The 23,745-nt window shown below is 35.9% G+C and overlaps 1 protein-coding gene across 1 annotated transcript; it reads left to right on the plus strand.

Annotated features, from left to right (window-relative positions):
* The first annotated feature begins 18,076 nt into the window (after positions 1-18,076).
* LOC113331404 (serine/threonine-protein phosphatase PP2A catalytic subunit) lies at positions 18,077-23,715 on the plus strand. The gene is made up of 6 exons (XM_026578109.1): positions 18,077-18,582; positions 20,332-20,446; positions 22,538-22,646; positions 22,736-22,813; positions 22,905-23,096; positions 23,209-23,715. The coding sequence occupies exons 1-6, from the start codon at positions 18,330-18,332 to the stop codon at positions 23,380-23,382; spliced, it is 921 nt and encodes a 306-aa protein (XP_026433894.1). The 5' UTR covers positions 18,077-18,329; the 3' UTR covers positions 23,383-23,715.
* Positions 23,716-23,745: the final 30 nt, after the last annotated feature.

Genomic DNA, 23,745 nt, shown 5'->3' on the forward strand with positions numbered 1-23,745 from the left:
TGCGAAGACGTCCTGCGATTTCACCACAAGATGGCAATGTCATGGGGATTTATTTTCGCAAGAATATTTAGGCCTATCATATCGTCGCAACATTCCTGAAGAGGACATAATACAAAAGAAAGAGTTAAGGCAAGATCAATGGGTTTTTGCATGAAAGTGCAAGAAGGTCTTGCGATTTTGTCGCAATGACAAGAGGTGGCATAATAAGACCTTTAATTAGGAAGGCAAAATAAGACCACACAGGAATGAGATTTTTAAAAGAATCGAAATTCACTTCGCATAAGATTGCGAAATTATAAATAAACAACTGCGAAAATGAGGCACAAAACAAGAAAGATCTGCAAAGTCTCTCATTTGGATACAAATAACAGAGGCAAGTATGGGAATGAATGAAATTAGAAAATGTTATTTGTCTCCACATGATAGATTTACGCAAAAATTAAAAAGTTAATGATTATATTGATTAACCATATTGCAAGAAAGAATTGTTTTAATGAATGCAGGTCAAAACGAAAGAAACTCATATATTAAAGAATATGGAAAACCAAAAGAATTTGCAAATATACAGAAAGGAGGAATAAATGTACAAGTATTACAGAAGATTGAAGAAAGAAACAAAGACTACTTCTTAGTTTATCCTTCATCATCTTTATCAGACTTGTTCCCTTGTTCATCTGCATCAGAATTTTCATCTCCATCAGAACCTCATCACCATCAGAACCTTCATCACTATCAGATTCTTCATCATCAGCTTCGCTATCAGAAATAATCAGACTGGGAATGTTCTGTGGGATCTCATCCAAGAGACAAGTATAATTAGAATGAGGAATACTATGGTCATCGCAAACCATTTGAATATTTTGATTGCGAAAATGCATAGCATCATTCTTAAAGTTCGCAACGGTGATCTTGATTTGATTCTTTAATCTAGAATACTTGTCGTTGCGAGAAGAAAGATTCTTTGCGAGTTCCACTTTTTCAGCTTCAAGTTCCTCAATCCTTTTGCGATATCTACTTTCAGAATCTGCGAGCAAAAGGCAATCAATTAATAACTTGATGAAAATTCATAAGAAACAAAAGATTAGTATTGGAGAACAGTTAATAACCTTCTCTGTCAGAAATCATATCTCTAATCAAGGCTGTATGCTCAACTTGGAGACTAACATTTACACCTAAATCTTTTCTGGCATCATCTAAGATTTTCGCAGCCCAAGCGAATTCATCCTCATTACTTATAAGAAGACGAGAACGAATTTGGTTTTCTCTTCACAGAGCTCGGTATTCTTGCGGTTAGCTTCATCTCGTTCAAGTTGAACTTCAAGAAGGGTCTCTTGGAATTTCGCCAAAGCCTTAGCACCTTGATCAGAGATGATCCTTATCATCTATGAGACTGCTAATTTTGGTTCTCAACTCATTGATTTTCTCTTTAGAATTAAGAAAGAGACGCTTAAATCGGTTGGCTAAGCCTAAACTAGATCTATGGTCAATTTCTAAGAGGCGAAATTTGGATCTTAGTTCATTCAGGAAAGAGATGAAATTTTATTCATTTGAGAAACTATTTAAAGATTTATTAAGACGCTCAAGAAGGGTATCATTATCCAAGGCATTAGGAAATGAACGAAGAATGGTAGCTTCATCAGAAAGACCATAAATGTCTGCAAAAAGGATCAATTAAATAAGATAAAACAACAGGATGAATGAATGAAAGGAAAGGAGAAAAGTAACATACCATAGAGTGATTATTAGCTTGCTGAAGACTAGAGATTTTGTTCTTATACGAAGAAGAATCAATTTCTAGTTGTTGTTTTTCTCGCGAAGACATTTGACTTCATCTCCAGTTCCTCATTCTTTGTGCGAAATTGAAGATTCTTCTTTTCAAGATTTTCGCATCTCCTCTCTAGATCTGAGGCAACAGCGAAAGAAGCTTTTCCAGCCTGCGAGAAAATATAAAAAGTATTAAAATAGAAGAGATTTTGAGTTACAACAATGAAGAAATAAAAGGATGAAAGCATACCAGACTATTAAGAGAATGCAGGAAATTGGGAGTCACTGATCTAGAAACTCCGAAGAGAATTATCACCATCCAGCAAAGGAACATCGCAAATTGTAGCGAGAGCTTTACAGGTTTAGAATTGACTATCTCCTATTCCTTGCAAAGAATCAGAAAAGAGGCCAGAGAGCTTAGCCATAGAAGATTCAGATGGAGAATCTTCATTTGCAGCAGGTCATCATTATCTCATCATCCTCATCATTCTCGGAATTTTCATGAGAAGGAATATTTGAAGGAGAGGAAGAACACTTTTCTTTTCTTTGAAGGAGGAGCAGTTGGTTTCCCTGCGAAGAGCACCTTTGCCTTTATCACCAATCTTCGCAACATTGGCAGACTCTTCTATTTCAGCAATAATCTTCACACAATAGAAATAAGAAATAGAGGCAATGTATATTGTTAAAATCATAAGAATATTTCTTACCTCATCTGTTATGAGCGAAGAGCTAACAGGTACTAGCTTCCCAGTCCTGTTATAACTATCTTTCAGTTTTTGGATCTGTAGAATGTCGCAAGAGTCAGCGAACAAAAGAATAAAGACAAATAAAGAAATATAAAGTGAGCGAAGCTGGAAGAAACATACCTTTCTCTTCTCGGGCCAAGAGAATACCCAAGGTTGATAGGTAGCGAGATTCTCAGGAAGAACATTTGACCCAGCAATGTAAGGTCCTTTAGCATCAAGGGAAAAACACACATTTATCATCTTTGGATTGGCGAGGAGTTGTGTTCTTACCAGAATGCCAATCAATATCTTGCATGAGTATTTTAGCTTCATCAATGTTATCTTTCCTTTTCAAACGAATACCCCAGCGAGTATTCTCTTTCTTCATGGAGATCAATTCATAATTTTCAAAGAAACTCGCTACTGTGTATTTCTCAGCAATTATCTCCAGGTCTGCGAATTTAGGATCCCTAAGTTCTTTGGAGTACAGATCCTTTACCAGCACCACGTTAGCGAACTCTAGCATCAACGGATGCAATCCCCACTCAATTGGAAGATAGCTCGCGAAAATCCCGAGTGAGCGAGAATTTCATAGAAAAGGAATATCTGGGTCATAAAGAGGAATGGGGAGACCTGCGAGAATTGACCTAGCGAAATTATGATTGATTGATCATCACAATATTGATCAGAGAAAAGTTTGATAGAAAGAATTGACTTGGCACTTTCACCAGGAATGGTAGAAAGTGTGAAACCTTTCTCAGCAAGATCTTTTTGGACGTCTTAAATTTTTCTCATGTTATGGCCACTTGGAGGCATATTTGAATATAGAGTATGGGAATGAATAAAAAGTAAGAAGATTGAAGAGGGAAGAATTACAGTAGCAGAACTTGCAGAAGAACAATAGTTGCAGAGATGAGAGAATAAAAAGAGAAGAGAAAGTAGAAAGAAAGTGAAAAGAAGTATATAAAGGATTTTTTACTCGAAGAAATAAACACCATTAAGAAAAAGACGTGAGCGGTTGAAAAGCAGCGGTTACAGAAGACGTGTCAAGAAACAGATGGAAGAAAGAATACGTGTGATAAATGCGAATATGAAGAGATGAACAACTGCGGCATTTCTCACATCATTCTCTACTTTGCAGAGAAGATATGAGAAGAGGCAAGATGTAGGATCAGAATCTCGCAGCAATAATGCCTCAGCGAAATTATCAACACAACACAACAGCGTCGCAAAACAATTCCAGAAATGACATAATAAATGACGTCAACTAAAATCATGAGAAAGATGTGATAGTCCCGCGAAAATCAGAGAGTTTGCGAGATTAATATTCGTAAGGTTGCGAGAATGTCGCAAGCCATATCCGAAAATAAAAGACAGATTAGCTGTCATCCACTATGTATTTCCCTATAAATAGTCGTTCAGTTGTAAAGGAAAGGGAGAGATATTTTTCTGAGTGAAAATCAAGTAAATAGGAGAGAGAAAATCTACAGCAGTGGTTATTCTTGATTCCTTTATCTTTCCTTGTAAGATTGTTCAAATATTGATCAATAAAATTAAGATTTTTGATCTAAAATGAGTTGAATGTTAATAAAATCTTGTGAGGGGTGAAGTGTAGGATTTCCTGCAACTACAGTCTCAGACTAGGATAGAAAGTGTAGTTGAGCTCTAGACTCCACGACGTTCATCGTGCAAAGATGAAGAACTACTCAAGGAACTAGTGGATCTTCATCGACTAAAAGGTATGTGGAGACTTGAACTTATCTATCACTCAAAAGTCTATCTACTCTATCTCCTATCTTGAGACAAAATTCATATTTCTATATAGACTTCGATTATACACAATTCTATTTCGAGACGAGTTTATCTCGCTTATATATTTCTCGAAATATGTGTTGGTAAGCTTTCGCTTTGTCCAAGTTCATCTTTACAATTGACGAAAGTCATGTTGATTATTTCAATATCTTGAAAATTGCTTTGATGAAACATAGAGTGTGCATAACCTCTATATAACATCCTCCAAGAATGTTTCAATAATTAAACTAAAGAGTTTAGAACATGTAACCATCTTTGGATATAAGCATATATCGTGTTCGCACATTAGTGTATAAGTCCAAAACCGGGAGCCAAATATATGCCTACTTGTGTATGTGCTAAATGGTTGATGGAGACTGGGTAGCGGAAGTTCACGACTGTGAATTTCTACTGAGTTTGGAAATCAAAACCAACTCAATATGGTTAACTAAGTATGCGTACCCGTACGAATATAGGTGGAAAGTTCACGTCCGTGAATTTCTGCTGAGTTTGAAAACCAAAACAAACTCAAATCCAGTTACTTAAGTACGCATACCCGTACGCATACTTAAGTGTGTTACTTTCTAAAATTGGTTTGTTCATGAACTAAAACATTTATATAATAAGGAATGCAATTTACAAACAGTGGCCATAATGTTTATGAATCGATTCGAGTGAATCAAAACCGATTTTGCTTCGAATGTGTCTTGTATACTTCTATAAGATCTAAGCAATTGAACAACTATCGAACTAGTTCATTTGAGTCATTTGGACTAGTTATGGTGAAGATGAATAAGGTTGATATGAAAGTGCTCATATGTCTAACCATTTGGTTAACTATTGTTGAACCAACTAGGTGTACACGTTTAGGTACGGTTACACAAACCTAAACGAACGTGCATTTCATTTGTGTATAACAAGCTAAGATTCGATCTAACGGTTGAAAGATATTAGCTTGAATCTAATCAGGTTTTCATCTAATGGTGAATATTGAATGCTTTGTTACCAAGGTAGCATTTATTCCAAACCCTGATTTGAAGACTATATAAAGGAGAACTCTAACAACTGAGAAACCTAATCCCCACACCTCCTGTGCGATACTAGTTGTATAAGCTAGAGTCGATTCTTCTTTAACATTAGGTTTCTACCGAGACCCTGTAGGTTAATGACTTGAGGACTTCATTGGGATTGTGAAGCCAGACCCAACTATTTTCTCTGTAGTTGGGTGATCTGATCTTGTTGTTTCTATCGTGTTGAGTACAATTGTAAAATTGGATCGAGATTAATTTTTCTGATAGGCAAGATAGAAAAGTAGTCACAAACATCTTCGTCTCATCGTTTGTGATTCCACGATATCTTGTTTCGCTAGTCGATTAAGATTATTGTGAGGTGATTGATATTTCTAGGTTGTTCTTCTGGAATATAAGTCCGGTATATCAATTGGTTCATGTTCACCTTGATTTATCAAAAGACGGAACAAAACTCGTAGGTATTTCTGTGGGAGACAGATTTATCTATTACTGTAGACTTTTCTGTGTGATACAGATTTGTTTATTAAAGTCTTCGACTTTGGGTCGTAGCAACTCTTAGTTGTGGGTGAGATCAACTAAGGGAATCAAGTAATTAGTATCCTGCTGGGATCAGAGACGTAAGGAGCTCAACTATACCTTGGATCAGTGTGAGATTGTTTGGGGTTCAACTACAGTCCAGACCGAAGTTAGTTTGTAGTAGGCTAGTGTCTGTAGCGGCTTAATACAGTGTGTTCAATTTGGACTAGGTCCCGGGGGTTTTCTGCATTTGCGGTTTCCTCGTTAACAATACTTCTGGTGTTTGTGTTATTTCTTTTCCGCATTATATTTTTTTATATAATTGAAATATCACAGGTTGGGCGTTGAATCGATCAATTGGTAAATCCAACCTTTGGATGTTGATTGAAATTGATTGATACTTGAATATTGGTCTTTGGTACCGTTCAAGTTAATTTCTCTTGTATTCAATTAGACTCGCAAATTGTTATTTGCTTGAGTAAGTATTGAATCGAGAAATTGAGATATAACTCCTTGATATACTTTTTCTTAAGATTGAGTCTGACTGTCTAGTTGATTCTCTTGAAAGTATATTGGAGTTAGTCCATACAGATTTCTAAGTGAAATATTGAGTGAGGTTGTTAGACCCCCACCTTTTCAGATATAAACACAGTATGCATACTTGCGTATGTGTAGTCCAAGACCGGCAATATAGTATGCATACCCGTATGCGTACTGGTTGGTCAGGTGACGTCCGGGAGCTATAGTATGCATACTGGCGAAGTCAGTTAAAGTCCGTGAAATTTAGTATGTGTACCCGTACGCGCACTATATTCAACTGAGTTTGGATGTGAACGACAGTATGCGTACCCGTTTGCATACTGGCGAACACAGTCCAAGTCCGGCTACTTAGGTATGCATACATGTTTGCGTACTTGAGTAGGTTATGTTCTAAAATCGGTTTGTTCATGAACCAACAAATTTATATATTAAGGAATGCAATCTTTTGCAATCAATGGCTATAATGTTCATGAATTGATTCGAGTGAATGAAAATCGATTTGCTTCAATTGTGTCTTGTATACTTCTATGAGAATATAAACAATTGAACAACTCTAAAACTAGTTTTATTTGAGTCAGTTGAACTAGTTATGGTTAAGATGAATATGGTTGATATGAAAGTGTTCACATGGCTAACTTCGGTTAACTATTGTTGAGCCAACAAAGGTGCATAATTTAGGTACGGTTACTCATATCTAAATGAAGTCACTTTTCATTTGCGTGTAACAAGCTAAGTTCGATCTAACGGTTGAAAGATATTAGCTTGAGTCTAATCAGGTTTTCATCTAACGATGAACACTGAATGCTTTGTTACCAAGGTAGAATTGATTGCAAACCCTGATCTGAAGACTATATAAGGGAGAACTCTAGCAACTGGGAAACCTAATCCCCACACCTCTTGTGTGATACTAGTTGCGACTAGAGTCGATTATCCTTTAACCTTAGGTTTTTCCAATACCCTGTAGGTTAACGACCTGAAGACTTCATTGGGATTGTGAAGCCACACCCAACTATTTTATCTGTAGTTGCATATTCTGATCTTGTTGTTTTTATCGTGATTGAGTACTACCTTCTCTAAGATTGGCTAGAGATTTAATATCCAATAGGCAAGATAAAAAATAGTCACAAACATCTTCGTCTCATCGTTTGTGATTCCACAATATCTTGTTTTGCTACCATACAATTAAGATTTTGAGGTGATTGAAATTTTTAGGTTGTTCTTCGGGAATATAAGTCTCGTATATCAATTGGTTCCTGTTCACCTTGATTTATCAAAATACGGAACAAAACTCATAGGTATATCTGCGGGAGACAGATTTATCTATCAATATACTTTTCTGTGTGAGACAGATTGGTTTATCAAGTCTTCAACTTAGGGTCATAGCAACTCTTAGTTGTGGGTGAGATCAGCTAAGGGAATCAAGTGCATAGAGTCGTGCTGAGATTCAGAGACGTAAGGAGCGCAACTGTACCTTGATCAGTGTGAGATTGGTTAGGTCTCAACTACATTCCATTCTGAAGTTAACTTGGAGTAGGCTAGTGTGTGTAGCGGCTTAATATAGTGTGTTTTTCAAATCTGGACTAGGTCTCGGGGTTTTTCTTCATTTGCGGTTTCCTCGTTAACAAAATTTATGGAGTCTGTGTTATTTGTTTTCCGCATTATATTTGTTTATATAATTGAAATATCACAGGTTGTGCGTAAGTTCAATCAATTGTGAATCCAACCTTTGGTTGTTGATTAAATTGATTGACACTTGGATATTGGTTTTTGGTACTGTCCAAGTTATTTCTTATATTCAATCGGTCTCGCAAATTTCTATTTGTTTGATTGCAGATTGAATTGAGAAATTGAGATATAACTCTTTGATATACTTTTCTTAAGATTGAGTCTGACTGTCTAGTTGATTCTCTTGAAAGTATATTGGAGTTAGTCCATACAAATTTCTAAGCGAAACATTGGGTGTGGTTGTTAGACCCCCGCCTTTTCAATTGGTATCAGAGCAAGCAAACACGTTTAAGACCTTACAAGTCCGTGTTTGTAGCGATCTGACTCTATGGATAGTAAAGTCTCGATAAATGTGTCACCAGAATTTAACTCTGATCTTAGAGAAAGTTCTGAAGAGCTGGTTATTCTCCCAAAGAAGTTGGATGAACAAATCTAGATCAATTCTGATCTTATTGCAGAAATTGCAAGGTATAAGGATTTGAAGTCTGTCAAAGTTCATTCAATGGATTTGAATAACTCCTTTAATTCTTCTCTGAAGAATTGTCACAAGTCAGGGGATAAGCGATGTTTAGGCTTTTTGAAACCTGATGGGACTCAGAACCACTCAGATGAGACTAAATATGTTGGTCCATGTATGTTCTGTGATTTTCACAATTATTTTCAACATACATGTACATCTTTCAGGAAAAGTTTAAAGGTTGCGAGAAATCTTCATAAGAAAGCTTAACAATTGTTTACTTTTCTAAAAAGGTGTACAAATCTAACAAGAAATCCCAAACGAGATAATAGTGTTAGTATGGGAGCTTTTGCTCTAAAATCAACATCACCCTTTCAAATAGTTTCTTGATAGTGGATGTAGCAGACATATGACTAGATATCTTTCGTGGTTTGTGAATTCAAGCGACTTTGAAGGAGGTCCTGTAACATTCGGAGATGGGAGTTGTTGCTACATAAGCAAGAAGGGGACGATCAAACTTCCTGGCGTTCCTGAAATCCATGATGTAGTATACGTCAAAGGTATTACTGCAAACCTTCTTTCCGTTGGTCAAATTTGTGACAAAGGACATAAAGTTGTCTTCAATGCGAATGGATGTGACATTGTATACAAAACTGTAAAAGTAATTTTTCAAGGTACTCGTGGTAAAAATAATTGTTATCTTCTTGACGTAATTGTTGCAATTTGACTAAGGTGGAATCTACACATCTTTGGCATGAGCGTTTTGGTCACATCAATTATCGCCTTCTAACTAAGATCATTAATAAAGAACTTGTTAGAGGTGTTCCCAAAATCAATGCAAAGATTGAAGGTGTCTGTGGTGCCTGTCAAAAGGGTAGTAAACAAACGAAAGTTCCACATAAATCATCTCAAGATATTCTCACTAAAGCTCTACTTGATTTAATTCATATGGATCTCTTCGGTTCTATTCAACAACCTACGGTTTCTGGGAAGATGTATGCTTTAGTTATGGTAGATGATCACACCAGATTCACTTGGGAGGCATTTTTAGCTCATAAGAATGAAACTTTGGTGAATTCAAGATTATTGTTAATAGAATCCAGAATGAACAAGGTCGCAAGCTAAAGATAATTAGAAGCGACCTTGGAACTAAATTCAATGACATTAAGGTATTTGAATTTTGTGCAAACTGGGGATTATTCAACAATACTCACCATCCATTACTCCTCAAGCTAATGGAGTTGCAGAAAGAAAGGATAGGAACATTCAGGAAATGGCCGGGTTAATGCTCCATAACAAAACCTACCGTTGAGGTTTTGGGAGGAAGTTGTTTTCACATCATGTTATTTGATCAATTGTGTATACCTATGGTCAAGAAACCTAAACACTCCTTATGATTTGTGGTACGGTGGGAAGCCCAACTTACGTTATCTCAGAGTGTTTGGAAGTAAGTGTTACATTCTGAAAGATCGAGAACAAAAAGGGAAATTTGATTCCAATAGCGATGAAGGTATTGTTCCTGGATATACTTCGGATAGTCGTGGTTTTCGAGTATTTAATTTCAGAACCCAAGTTATGATGGAATCTGCAAACGTCATCATTGATGATCTGAGCAATTTTCGTCATGATAGTTCTCCTGCTGAATTGCCTCCAACTGAGACAATTGAGAAAGTCAAGGAAGTCCCACAATCAGTTGAAGTTGTTCCAATAGTCGTTGATCCTGATATTTCTAATGACGAGGAGAAGAGCACAGATCATGCTATTCATGTTGAACAAGAACATGTTCCTCTGTGACACCTGTGGGTTCAAAGGAATCATGATTCTAAAAATATTATTGGAGGAAAAGATTCTACAGCTAAGACAAGAGGAAAACTTCAAAATATTTGCAATTTTGGTTGTTATCTATCGCAAGTAGAACCTAAAAATATTGATGAAGCTCTTAGCAATCCCTTTTGGGTAAATGTAATGCATGAAGAGTTTAATAAATTTTAAAGACAAGATGTATGTGAGCTCGTACCTTGTCCCTCCAATATCAATATTGTTGGAACCAAATGGATATCCAAGAACAAGTCTGATGAATTTGGCACCATTGTCAGAAACAAGGCCAGACTTGTCGCTCAGGGAGATTCATAGATTGCAGGTATCGACTTTGACGAAACCTTTGCTCCTGTGGCACGCCTTGAGTCCATTCGGTTACTATTAGCTCATGCGTGTTTCCTTAAGGTTAAGTTGTTTCAAATGGACCTAAAATCCGCGTTCCTAAACGCAAATTTGAAGGAAGAGGTCTATGTTACTCAACCAAAGGATTTGAAAACCCTGATTTCCCAGATCATGTCCTTAAGCTCAAAAATGCATTATATGGGTTGAAACAAGCACCTCGTTCCTGGTTCGAAAAACTAACTACTTCTCTTCTTAGGAAAGGTTTTTCGAGAGGTGGAGCTGATAAAACATTGTTTACCAAGTAGAGTAGGAAAGATGTTGTCGTTGCTCTGGTTTATGTAGATGATATCATCTATAAATCAACTTCTGAGAAACTTGCAAAATATTTTCAAGTCTCTCTTGGTAAGGAGTTTGAAATGAGAAATGTTGGTGAATTAAAATTCTTTTTAGGATCACAGATTCAACAACATAAGGATGTAATTTACTTATCTCAAGAAAAATATGCTAAGGATCTTGTGACAAGGTTCGGTCTTGATAAGTCAACTCCAAAACTGACGCCTATGCCCGCTACTGGTAAACTACATCGAGATGAGAAAGGAGTAAATGTGGATCAAAAGATTTTATCGATCTATCATTGGAATCCTCTTATATCTTACAACTACTAGACCTGATATTGCATTTAGTGTTGGTTGTTGTGCTAGATTTCAGGCGAATCCAAAGAAATATCATCTTGCAGCTGCGAAGAGGATCATGCGATATATCCAACACACTTTCAAGTATGGTCTATCCTATACTTTTGATGTTAGAGCACTGCTCGGTAGAACTCGCAAGCATTGCTATCTCAAGCTTGTTTGTCAAGTTTAGTGATCAAAACTGTAAGTCTTGATTTCTAGTATACTTATAGTAATGTCTCGGACTAGGATAAATTGTGTAGTTGAGCTTTAGACTTCACGACGTTCATCAATTGAAGACGAAGAACTACTAAGTAGAGCTTGTGTAACTTCATTAACAAAAGGTATGTGGAGACTGAAACTCATCTATCACTCAGAAAGTCTATCTCTACTCTATCTCCCTTCTTGAGACAAAAGTCGTATGACTATATAGTATTCGATTATACACATTTGATATTTCGAGCTGAGTTTAACTCGCTTACATATTTCTCGAAATATATGTTGGTAAGCTTTCGCTTTAACCAAGTTCATCTTATATTCTTGACGAAAGTCAAAAGATGATCATGTGAAAATCGCCTGGTGACATCTTACATGATTTGTGCGATACAATCATTTGATGTAGACTCGGAGTGTTTCGTATTGATTATTTCAATAACTTGAAAATCACTTTGATGCTAATAGTTAGTGAAAACAACTATTGTCATCCTCTAAGAAAGTTTCAATGATTGAAATAGAGTTTAGAACACTTAACCATAATTGGATTATAGACATAGTATGCGTAGTTGCATATATGTTGATCCAAGACCGGTATAGTATGCATACTCGTATGCGTATTGGGAAGGTCAGGTAAAGTCCGAGAGCCTTGTTATGCGTACCCGTACGCGTACTGGCGAACTCAGTTGAAGTCCAGGAACTTTTGTATGCATACCCGTAGGCGTACTAATTCAACCGTTGTTTTGGATGTGTGATAATATGCGTTCCCGTTCGCATACTGCCGGACACAGTCCAAGTCTGGCTACTTAAGTATGCATACCCGTTTGCATACTTGAGTGGGTTAAGTTCTAGAATCGGTTTGTTCATGAACTAATACATTTATATAATAAGGAATGCAATCTTTTTCAAACCGTGGCTATAATGTTCATGACTTGATTCGAGTGAATCAAAATCGATTTTGCTTCAATTATATCTCGTATACTTCTATAAAAACATAAAGAATTGAACAACTCTACAACTAGTTTCATTTGAGTCATTTGAACTAGTTGTGATTAAGATGAATAAGGTTGATATGAAAGTGTTCATATGGCTAACTTCGGTTAACTATTGTTGAGCCAACAAGGTGCACACGTTTAGGTATGGTTACACAAACCTAAATGAACGTGCATTTCATTTGTGTATAACAAGCTAAGATTCGATCTAACGGTTGAAAGATATTAGCTTGAGTCTAATCAGGTTTTCATCTAACGGTGAATACTGAATGCTTTGTTACCAAGGTATAATTGATTGCAAACCCTGATTTTGAAGACTATATAAGGGAAAACTCTAGCAACTAGGAAACCTACTCCCCACACCTCATGTGTGATACTAGTTGCGACTAGAGTCGATTCTCCCTTAACCTTAGGTTTTTCACGAAACCCTGTAGGTTAACGACTTCAAGACTTCATTGGGATTGTGAAGCCAAACCCAACTATTTTCTCTGTAGTTGCGTGTTCTGATCTTTCCATGTTCTATCATATTGAGTACTATCTTCTCTAAGATTTGCTCGAGATTGATTCTCCGATAGTCAAGATAAAAAGTAGTCACAAACATCTTCGTCTCATCGTTTGTGATTCCACAATATCTTGTTTCGCTACCATACGATTAAGATTATTGTTAGGTGATTGATGTTTTTAGGCTGTTTTTCAGGAATATAAGTCCGATATATCAATTGGTTCTTGTTCACTTTGATTTATCAAAATACGGAACAAAACTCATAGGTTTATCTGTGGGAGACATATTTATCTATTCTATAGACTTTTCTGTGTGAGACAGATTGGTTTATCAAGTCTTCGACTTTGGGTCGTAGCAACTCTTAGTTGTGGGTGAGATCAGCTAAGGGAATCAAGTGCGCAGAATCCGGCGTGGTTCTAGGCGTAAGGAACGCGACTGTACCTTGATCAGTGTGAGATTGATTAGGGCTCAACTACATTCTAGTCCGAAGTTAACTTGGAGTAGGCTAGTGTCTGTAGCAGCTTAATACAGTGTGGTGTTCAAATCTGGAGGTCTCGGGGTTTTTCTACATTTGCGGTTTCTTCTTTAACAAAACTTCTGGTGTCTGTGTTATTTCTTTTCTGCATTATATTTGTTTATATAATTAAAATATCACAGGTTGTGCGTAAGTTCAATCAATTGCGAATCCAACCTTTGGTTGTTGATTAAATTGATTGACACTTGGATATTGGTTTGTGATACCGTCCAAGTTATTTCTTATATTCAATCGGGCTCGCAAATTCCTATTTGTTTGATTGCAGATTGAATTGAGAAATTGAGATATAACTCTTTGATATACTTTTCTTAAGTTTGGTTCTGACTGTCTAGTTGATTCTCTTGAAAGTATATTGGAGTTAGTCCATACAGATTGCTAAGAGAAATATTGGGTGTGGTTGTTAGACCCCCGCTTTTTCAAATTCATAATTAAATATCCTACTCATTGATCCAGATAATATTAACACCTGAAATTGCAGGAATATTTGAATTTAATTTGAGAAAGCGTTTTGCTTTGATCAAAATATTCAGTTAACAAAATTATAGTCCTTCATCGTCGCATTATATATATAAGAAATTGAAATCCCATTTTATTGAAATGACACACCGTTTTCCTTCATCTTCAACCTTTAAAACCTCCTGAAATATCGAGAAGGATCCTTTAACAACAATTCTTTAACATTTTCCAGGTTCACAGTACTTGTTGCAAATTCAGTGAATCCACCAATCGAAACCCCAATGGCTTTAAAAAAATTATAACTCCAAAATTTTCTTGGGATTCCCTTGATTTTTTGTTTATTTAACCAATCTACTCATGCTTTGAATGTGGATAATTTTCTCTTCTAGAATGACTTAGGAAGTTATGCCATCCTTCTCTTTCTTCTTGAAATCCTGATTGTAACGTGAGATACACACCATTGCACCATCAATGATTAGTTTTTTAGGCTTCCAAAGAACCCTTCAGTCTTTGCCTGAGACCTCAGAAGTTGAGAATTAATAACATCTATCACCACAAAAGAATTTCCATGCATGTAAATACTTCTTTTTTCTCTCTTGCCATCCTCCCATATCTTGCGAACCCCTCGATTCTAACCAGACCTTTGTTAGAGCAAGGACTATGTGGTGATAACTCTCACTCAAAATGAAAAATTTGATCAAATTTGGTCAAGCTAGGTGCGCTATATGGTAGTAGAGCGTTCCGCCTACACCCAAATTCATAAATACACTCCATCAAGTGAAAGGGTGTCCAACAATGAAGACTAAGAGGATGATCTTCAGCCGCTTGAAAAAAACTTGAGCATTTTTTTTCGAAGCATGCATTTATATAAAGAACTAGATTATAATTATTTTTTGAAGAAGATGATGTTTAGTCGCTCAAACCATTTTTTTTTATAAACTGAAATTTTATTATCTTCAGGTGGGTGAATAGTTTTGGTCCTTAGCCAAAAGAGTACAAACTGCGACAAAGAAGCTATTTTATGCTACTATAACATTTGCATATTCTCTGACTAACTTTGAAATATGATCAACAACCTCATTATCATTACGACTAATAAAAGAAAAATTACAAAAAATAAAACTAGATGCTAGATTCTTAATCTCTTTTAAGATATTCCTATTCTCCTATTGAACAAGAAGAGATTGTCCTGTTATTGATTGAAAGACGAGTTTTGCAACAACTTCTACTTGAATCTTCAACAGTTGCTTAAACTTAGCCATATCAAAGTTTCTCGTATAGCCATGTATTCTCCCATCACCGGATTCAGTACCCACTTGCATATGTTCCCCTGATTCTTTGGCATAAACACGTATGGTCACGTAATATGATTCCCATACCAAGCTGAGTAGTGTTTGTATCAAAAGATGCATCAACATTAAATTTAAGGATGCCTTCTAAAGGTGGTACCCATCTAGAGATTATGTTAATATTAGTGCATTTAGGTGTGTTCTCTGTGTCATGTATATGAGATGATAAATGGTACATAATTTTATGCACATAATTGAAAGGATTTAGAGATGCTCCCTGAAAAACAGAATCACATTTGTCTTTCCACAAAAACCAAATTCCTATTATTGACGTATATAACCACTTCTCATCAGAATTGTTGTTATCATTGGTGAACCAACTGATAACCCAATCTGACACACTGCTGCAGTTATTCTTGACTAAATCAACATTGATGTTAACACCTCTCCAAACTGCTTTGGAATGGCTGCAAACCCTCCAATGTCTTTACGTTGTTACCACATATGCAACAATGGGTTTCTTGATCACTGTTATAAAAGCCAGTTTGTATCAAGTGATATTTAGATCTTTGATACACTTCTATGAAAACATTTTAAGCATGTGAGAAGAATTGCATTTCCATAACCTTTTCCATATCACTGAATTAACTATGGAACCATTAATTTGGACCTCTCTGTGGCACTTAGTGAGTATGTTGTAAGTGCTCTTAACAAAAAACTTACCATCATTAGCAGGCATCCATTACATAATATCTTCCTTGGAAAAATCAATATAGAGATCTTGAATTTTTTTTGGAAGTATCAGCATGAAAAAGTTGATTCAAGAGATTGACATTCCAAATATTAGTATCAAGGATGAACAATTCTGCAACAACTTCAGATTATCTGAAGTGATCACTGCTTGAGGTTGGAGGAGTAGTCATGCCAGAAATCCACATATCCTTCCAAATTTTTGTCCTTTTCCCATTGTTGATTTCCATGAAATAGTTTTTTTGAACCACCTGTAACCCCTTGGAAATACCATTCCGTGTATAAGAACAATTTTTTAACTTCCAAGTTTTGATGAAGAATGTCACCAGATTTGAAGTATTTGCCTCCCAAAACTTGAACCATAAAATAACTTGACTGTGTGCATATTTTCCAAGCAAGTTTAGTGAGAAATGCAATATTAAGTTTCTCAAGATCCCTGAAAACAAGACCTCCCATATATTTAGGTTTGCATCTATTAGAGTTATAATCCCAAAAGAATTTGCTGTCAACTGCAGTCAGTTGATTTATGAGATTATTGGGCAACTTGAAAGTACCCATTTGATAAAAAACAGAGTTTAAGACATGTCTAATCATTGTAGATATTCCTGCTTGAGCTAAAGAAACAGAAGACCAAGTGGAACACCTATTTTCAAAACTCTCTTTGATAAAAAACAGCTCCACCTCACCTATTTACTAAAATGATAGCTATCTTCGTCTAATACCAACTCCTCTCAATCTTCATATAAATTACTAATTTTATACAGTTTACTCTTGGAAAAATGGTAGTCATAATGTCTGTATCCTCATAACCGTCATAAAATTCCCCTTCTTCATCCTCATCGGAAGCATAATTACCAGGTACAAGCTTAACTGGAGATTAAACTTGATACGTACTAACATTCTCATTCAACTTAAAATCACCAGGTCTAGGAGACCTAACCTTTTGAGATTTGAGGCCCAATATGGAAGTAACCAGGTCCAAAGAAGTATCCAAATCCGAGACACTCCCATCCAAATTAGGCTTTGCTTGGCCGTCCAACATCGCTTTGGCTAGAAGAGAAATACCACGCTGATCCTTCGTAGCCGCCAATTTTGCACGGAAGGCAAAATTCTTTTCTTCATATCCAACTCTTCCGAATTGGAAGACTCGACTACCACTTTAATATGGTGCACGTTTGCTTCCGTCAACTCAGTTGTTTTAGCCTCAAAAAAAAATCTCCTTGTTAGAATCGGAAACTACCTAGATAAAAATAAGTCATCCAAGTGAATTTTTTCCCCAAGCAACCGATGTTCGATTTCTTATTTTATTTTCTTCATTATCTCATGGCGGAAAAAACACCCTTTTGAATTACTATAAGTCTCGACATAGATGTCACCACCTTAATCTTCTACTTCTTCTAGCCTAGGTGTATATGAAAATTGACCACAGATTATATCACAATTTGCGATTTAGAAGACTCCAAGGTGACCAAATTTGGAGTATAAAACTCCGGTCAAATGTTGGGATCCATTAAAACTCCATATTAAACAAAATTGGTACAAAAACCCCAAATTTTTAAAAACTGATACAAAAACCCCAAACAAAATTGGTTTCATCAAATTTCTATGTTGAAACCAAAATTGGTTTCATCAAATTTTATGAGTTTCATCAAATTCTTTAGGATTTTTGTGTTACTTTTTTTATTTGGGGTTTTTGTGTTACTTTTGTTTTGGTGGCTTTTTTGTGAATGGATAGTAATATCTTTGGGGTTATAACTCACGGCCCGTTTAGAAAACAGGTGTACAAACTTAATAAGTGGACCTTTTGGTGTCAAAATGCGGTTGGGCTTTGTATATCCAACTGTCAAACTTTCCGGTTTCTTCCGTTTTATCTAGTTGCCCAGTCCTAGTTATTTTTCAAGGAGTATCTTTTTCTGAGTTGTCCAAGGTACCCCTTAAAAGACTAAATTAAAAAAAAATTACGAGAAAAAGGAAAACGGAGAGAAGAAATTCTCAACCAAACACTCCCTTTCTCTCTCTTCCTCTTCCATTCCATCTGAAACCCTAGTTTTCAACAATCAATCCGATTTCTCTTCTTCTAATCCAAAACATTGAATGAATACAGACACAACAACAATTTCTGAGTTGTTATTCTGATTTTTAGATCGATTTTGGGGTTTTTTTTCTTAGGGTTTGATTTTGTTTTAGATCGAGATAAGAAGAAGAAGAAACGATGCCATCTCATGCAGATCTAGATCATCAGATCGAACATTTAATGGAATGTAAACCATTACCTGAAGCAGAAGTAAAAGGTTTATGTGAACAAGCAAGAACAATTCTTGTTGAAGAATGGAACGTACAACCTGTCAAGTGTCCAGTTACTGTTTGCGGTGATATTCATGGTCAATTTCATGATTTAATTGAGTTGTTTCGGATCGGTGGTAATGCTCCTGATACTAATTATCTCTTTATGGGAGATTACGTAGGTCAGTCAGTTTTTCCTTCTTCTATTTGGTTTCTTCGTCATTAATTTTGTTGTTAGGATAGATGGATTGATAAAGAGATGTAAAATAGATGCCCTAGTAGTATTATTGTCGATGGAAGAAACTGAAACGGTAAAAAGCCGGGAATGAGCTGAAATTCATCTGAATTTTTTGATTGAATTTGGATTTTTTGTTGTGTAAAGATCTGCTATGACAATTGATGATGTTTTGTGGTTTATATATCAGTCAATTTCACTCTATTGCTTATCCGGTTTAGGATTTTTACAATTTTTTTGAATAATAGGACGGAATGGAACTTGTATTGACTTGCCTGTCATTTCTAGGAAGAGTATTGTTGTCTTTGTTTAATTAGTTAATGATTATAGGGTATGCAAGCTTTTGATTAGTTTTTCATGGTAGATAGAAGAATGGAGAAATGGACTTGTCACGTGTCATCCGTTTTTCCATTTCGGGTATCAAGAGAGATGTAATTTTCGTTAAGTTTTTTTTCCTTTTTCTAGCCTTTTCCCCTTCTTTGTCGATTTCGTGCTCTAATTAGCATGGTCATAGATTCTGTGTTGTTTTTAACAATGTGCTGGAAAATTGGAACTTTAAAAAGCATCTATCCTCAGATGAGATGACCCCAATTTTGAGGTATTGGTCAAGTGTTATGTATTGTAGCTCTGTGTCACTATCCAGAAACAATATTAGTAATGTAAAAAAATTAGTTTTCCATTGGTCACAATCGACATGTACTAGAAAACACTTCTTTAATTGTAGAACTTAACCACTGTGTATAAACACCACTAGTGGCCATTGAGTAGTTCCTCCTGTTAAATGGATCTGATGCTTTATATCAACTTTCGACGTGATTTAATGGCTTATGTGGAGAGTGTATAGAGTCTATTGGCCAAGTTCTTGTAGACTGTTGTAAGCTTTTGATTATTTTTCATGAATGGAGAAATGAACTGATCAGTATTTTCATTCGTGTATAGTTTTAGTTAAGTTGTTTCTTTTTTTTTGCTTTTCTCACTTCCTTGTCGATTTCATGCTCTGGTTAGCTTTGTCTAATCTGTGTTGTTTTTAACAATGTATTGGAAGCTTGGAACCTTAAAAAGCATCTATCCTCAGATGATCACTCTTTGGAGGTATTGGTCAAGTGTTGTATATTATAGCTGTGTGTCACTATCCAGAAACAGTGTTAGTAATGTAAAAAAGTTAGTTTTTCGTTGGTCACAATCGACATGTACTTTTTGAGATAAAAAACACTTCTTTAGTTGTAGAGCTTAACCGCTATGTATAAACACCACTAGTGGGTATTGAGTAGTTTCTCTTGTCAAATGGATCTGATGCTTTATATCAACTTTCAGTGTGATTTCATGGCTTATCTGGAGAGTGTATAGAGTCTTTTGGCCAAGTTTCTGTAGACTGTTCTGTTGATTTATCTAGAAGTTTGGTGTTGCGGTTGATGGTCCTTGTCATGGAAACCACGATACCTAGTATTCATATGCAGGGGAGAAATAACGTTAGGCCAACTACATAAGTTTCTGAGCGTACATATTCTTGAGGTAGTCTAGCTGGCAGTTAGAACCTCTTTCTTAATATCCTTCTTAAGATGACCTGAGAATGCAATTGCATCTTAGAAGGTGTCCGATTCTCATAAGCAGATTTATTTTTCTTACTCTTATAAGCTGAGGTCTTCACTCTATCTAAAAGTTTCTCTCTTTTATTTGGTTTCTGCTGTTTTTGCAGATCGTGGTTACTACTCTGTAGAGACTGTCACACTTTTGGTAGCCTTGAAAGTTCGTTATAGAGATAGAATTACAATCTTAAGAGGGAATCACGAGAGTCGGCAAATTACTCAAGTGTAAGTCATACTTTCATCTTTTGTTTTTACCTTTCCTAAACTTATTTTCTTGATTGTTAGAGGTGGAGGGACCAAAGACAAACACTTGTCTTATTGCTTATCGATGATATTAACTGGCCCTGCCAGTCTCTGTCGATGGAATGTTCTCCCATCTCTATAAATTTCAAGTAGTACTAAATATAAAAAAATGCAGCAAACTCTATAGTCAAGTATTCAACTACTTTAACAGTTGTAGAAGACTGAAACACTCATTGAGGGTATCTAACCAGACTTATTTGTTTCTTGAGCTTTCATTTATATGATCTTTCTTTTAAAAAAAAAGTACTAAAGCTCAAAAGATATCTTAACACCAGTATGGTTCACGTGATATCGATCATGTAGGATTGTTTTTGTGTCCAGGCATGTTTTCCTCTCAGTTTGTATGTTCTCATGTTATACTGCTCTTTAGTAAACAGTGTGTCGAGAAGAATTTGTCATAATGAGCTGGTTAATGTTAGAAATAGAGCTTGGAATCTATTCCTTGGTTTGAGTAAATACTAGTTTCATTTCTAAATTTCATTGTCAGCATTAACCGCTTAGTATGGTTCACAAAATACCAGTCATGTAGGATTGTCTTCGTCCGGGGATGTTTGCCTCTCAGTTTGTATGTTCTCATGTCATACTGCTCTTGAGTATATAGTTGAGAAGAATATATCATAATAAGCTGGTTTATGTTAGAATTAGAGCGTGAAATCTATTCCTTGAGTAAATGCTAGTTTCATCTAAAAACTCCAGTGTGAGCCTTTACCATTTTTTGTTTGTTTGCTTGTTTCAAGTTTCGTTTATTTTTCTTCTATTGAGATTTGTTTTGTCCACGTTTACCGCGTCTTTGGTTTGTTTTAGGTTTCATTTACAAAATTCGAGTAGTACTAAAGCTCACAAGATATATTAACACCAGTATGGTTGCCAAAATATCAGTCATGTAGGATTATTCTCATGTTATACTGCTCTTGGGTATACAGAGAACAATTCATCTGAATAAGCTGGTTTATGTTTGATTTAGAGCTTGGAATATATTCCTTGATTTGAGAAATTACTGGTGTCATCTAAAAATCTCATTGTCATCGTCAACCACTTCTTTGGTTTGTTTTAGGTTTGGTTCATTTTTCTTCTATCAAGATTTGTTTGTCCATGTTAACTGTGTCTTTGGTTTGTTTTAGGTTTCGTTTATAAAATTTTAGTGGTATTAAAGCTCGCAAGATATATTAACACCAGTATGGTTACAGTCATTCTTTGTCCTGGGATGTTTTTTACTCAGCTTGTACGTTCTCATGGTATACTGCTCTTGAGTATACAGAGAGGAATTTATCTGAATAAGCTTGTTTATGTTAGATTTAGAGCTTGGAGTACATTCCTTGATTTGAGAAATTACTGGTGTCATCAAAACATATTATTGTCATTTTCAACCGCTTCTTTGGGTTGTTTATGTTTTGTTTATATTTCTTCTATCGAGATTTGTTTTGTCCACGTTAACAGCTTCTTTGGTTTGTTTTAGGTTTCTTTTATAAATTCAAGAAGTACTCACAAGATACATTAACAACAGTATGCTTCCCAAGATATCAGTCATGTAGGATTATTCTTTGCCCTGGGATGTTTTCCACTCAGTTTGTATGTTCTCATGTTATACTGCACTTGAATATACAGTGTGTTGAGAAGAATTTATCAGAATAAGCTGGTTTATGTTAGATCTAGAGCTTGGAATCTAGTCCTTGATTTGAGAAAATACTCGTGTCATCTCCAAATTTCATTGTCATCGTAAACCACTTCTTTTATGTTTCTTCTATTATTTGTTTTGCATTTTTTCCTGTTGTTTGTATTTAGTTACTGAAGTGTAAATAACGCTAGTTTGAAGAGACCTTTCTTGTTTCTGAGGAAAGCTGGGTGTGTTGTTATCTATCTTGCATTTTATGGACAAGGCAATAAGTTATGGCCCTTATGGGCCTTTGTGAGGGTTTCGTGATCCTGGCATATTTTCTTTTAATGTTTCTATATATATATCAACTCATGCCTTAATGGTTATTATAGTTGCTAACTTTGTGGGTGTGATATCAGTTATGGATTCTACGATGAATGCTTGAGAAAATATGGAAATGCAAATGTCTGGAAGTACTTCACTGATCTTTTTGACTATCTACCTCTTACTGCTCTTATCGAGAATCAGGTTTGTTTTTTTTAATTTGGGCAGATCTTTTCAGCCAGAGTTAGCTTGTCAACATTTGACTTCTAACAATCATTTGGCGAATTTTGTAGGTTTTCTGTTTGCATGGTGGACTGTCTCCTTCCTTGGATACATTGGATAATATCCGAGCATTGGACCGTATACAGGAGGTGTGCTTGTAGTTTTTCTTTTCTTTTCTTTACCTTACTGTGTCTAGCTTTTACGATATCATAATTTGTTTCCTTTCTGGTTGGACTGTAGGTTCCACATGAAGGACCAATGTGCGACCTCCTGTGGTCTGACCCAGATGACCGCTGTGGATGGGGTATTTCTCCTCGTGGAGCTGGTTACACATTTGGACAGGATATTGCTGCTCAGTTCAACCATACCAATGGACTCACCCTCATTGCGAGAGCACATCAACTTGTAATGGAAGGTTACAATTGGTCCCAGGTGGGTAAATCTGGATGGTTTTGTAATTTGATTAAAGTTCATCTTAAGTTTCTTCATAGGTACGTTTTGGGGTGACACAAGTATTTTAAATTTTCAAATGAAAACTTTGTAGGAAAAGAATGTGGTTACAGTATTCAGTGCGCCAAACTATTGTTATCGTTGTGGAAATATGGCGGCAATACTCGAGATTGGAGAGAACATGGATCAGAATTTTCTTCGATTTGATCCTGCACCCCGGCAGATTGAACCAGATACAACACGCAAAACCCCAGATTATTTTTTGTAATTTCAGTATGTTTGGTGCCGCTTGTTGGTAATGCTTCTTCTTATGTGTTGCTGATTATTTGTAGATGTGTCTTAGCAAAGAAGGGTTTTTGTGTTAAATGGACAGAGATACTGAGAGATGATTATCTTCATTCTTCCATTTGGAGATCTGATTCTGCTGCTGCTATTCTTGTTTGTATGCTGCTATGCTTGGTGGTTAATGGAACAGACTTTAAAATCATTTTTGCTGGGCATTTTGTTTGTATTTCTAAGAAAGGAAGCAGCAATAACAACATAATTCTTGTTACTATAGTTGTGTAATGCAAAGAAAACATTCCGTATAGTTTTACTTTCAGCTCTCTTAGGTAATGTGCAACACTATTGA

The sequence above is a fragment of the Papaver somniferum genome, unplaced genomic scaffold, assembly GCF_003573695.1.
Source record: "Papaver somniferum cultivar HN1 unplaced genomic scaffold, ASM357369v1 unplaced-scaffold_125, whole genome shotgun sequence".
Classification (NCBI taxonomy): domain Eukaryota; kingdom Viridiplantae; phylum Streptophyta; class Magnoliopsida; order Ranunculales; family Papaveraceae; genus Papaver; species Papaver somniferum.

Excerpts from the sequence above, each read along its gene's own strand:
- LOC113331404 (XM_026578109.1), top strand. The coding sequence starts at position 18,330 with ATGCCATCTCATGCAGATCTAGATCATCAGATCGAACATTTAATGGAA. Across the intron at positions 18,583-20,331 it reads CTTTATGGGAGATTACGTAG|ATCGTGGTTACTACTCTGTA; the intron begins GTCAGTCAGTTT and ends CTGTTTTTGCAG. Across the intron at positions 22,647-22,735 it reads CTGCTCTTATCGAGAATCAG|GTTTTCTGTTTGCATGGTGG; the intron begins GTTTGTTTTTTT and ends CGAATTTTGTAG.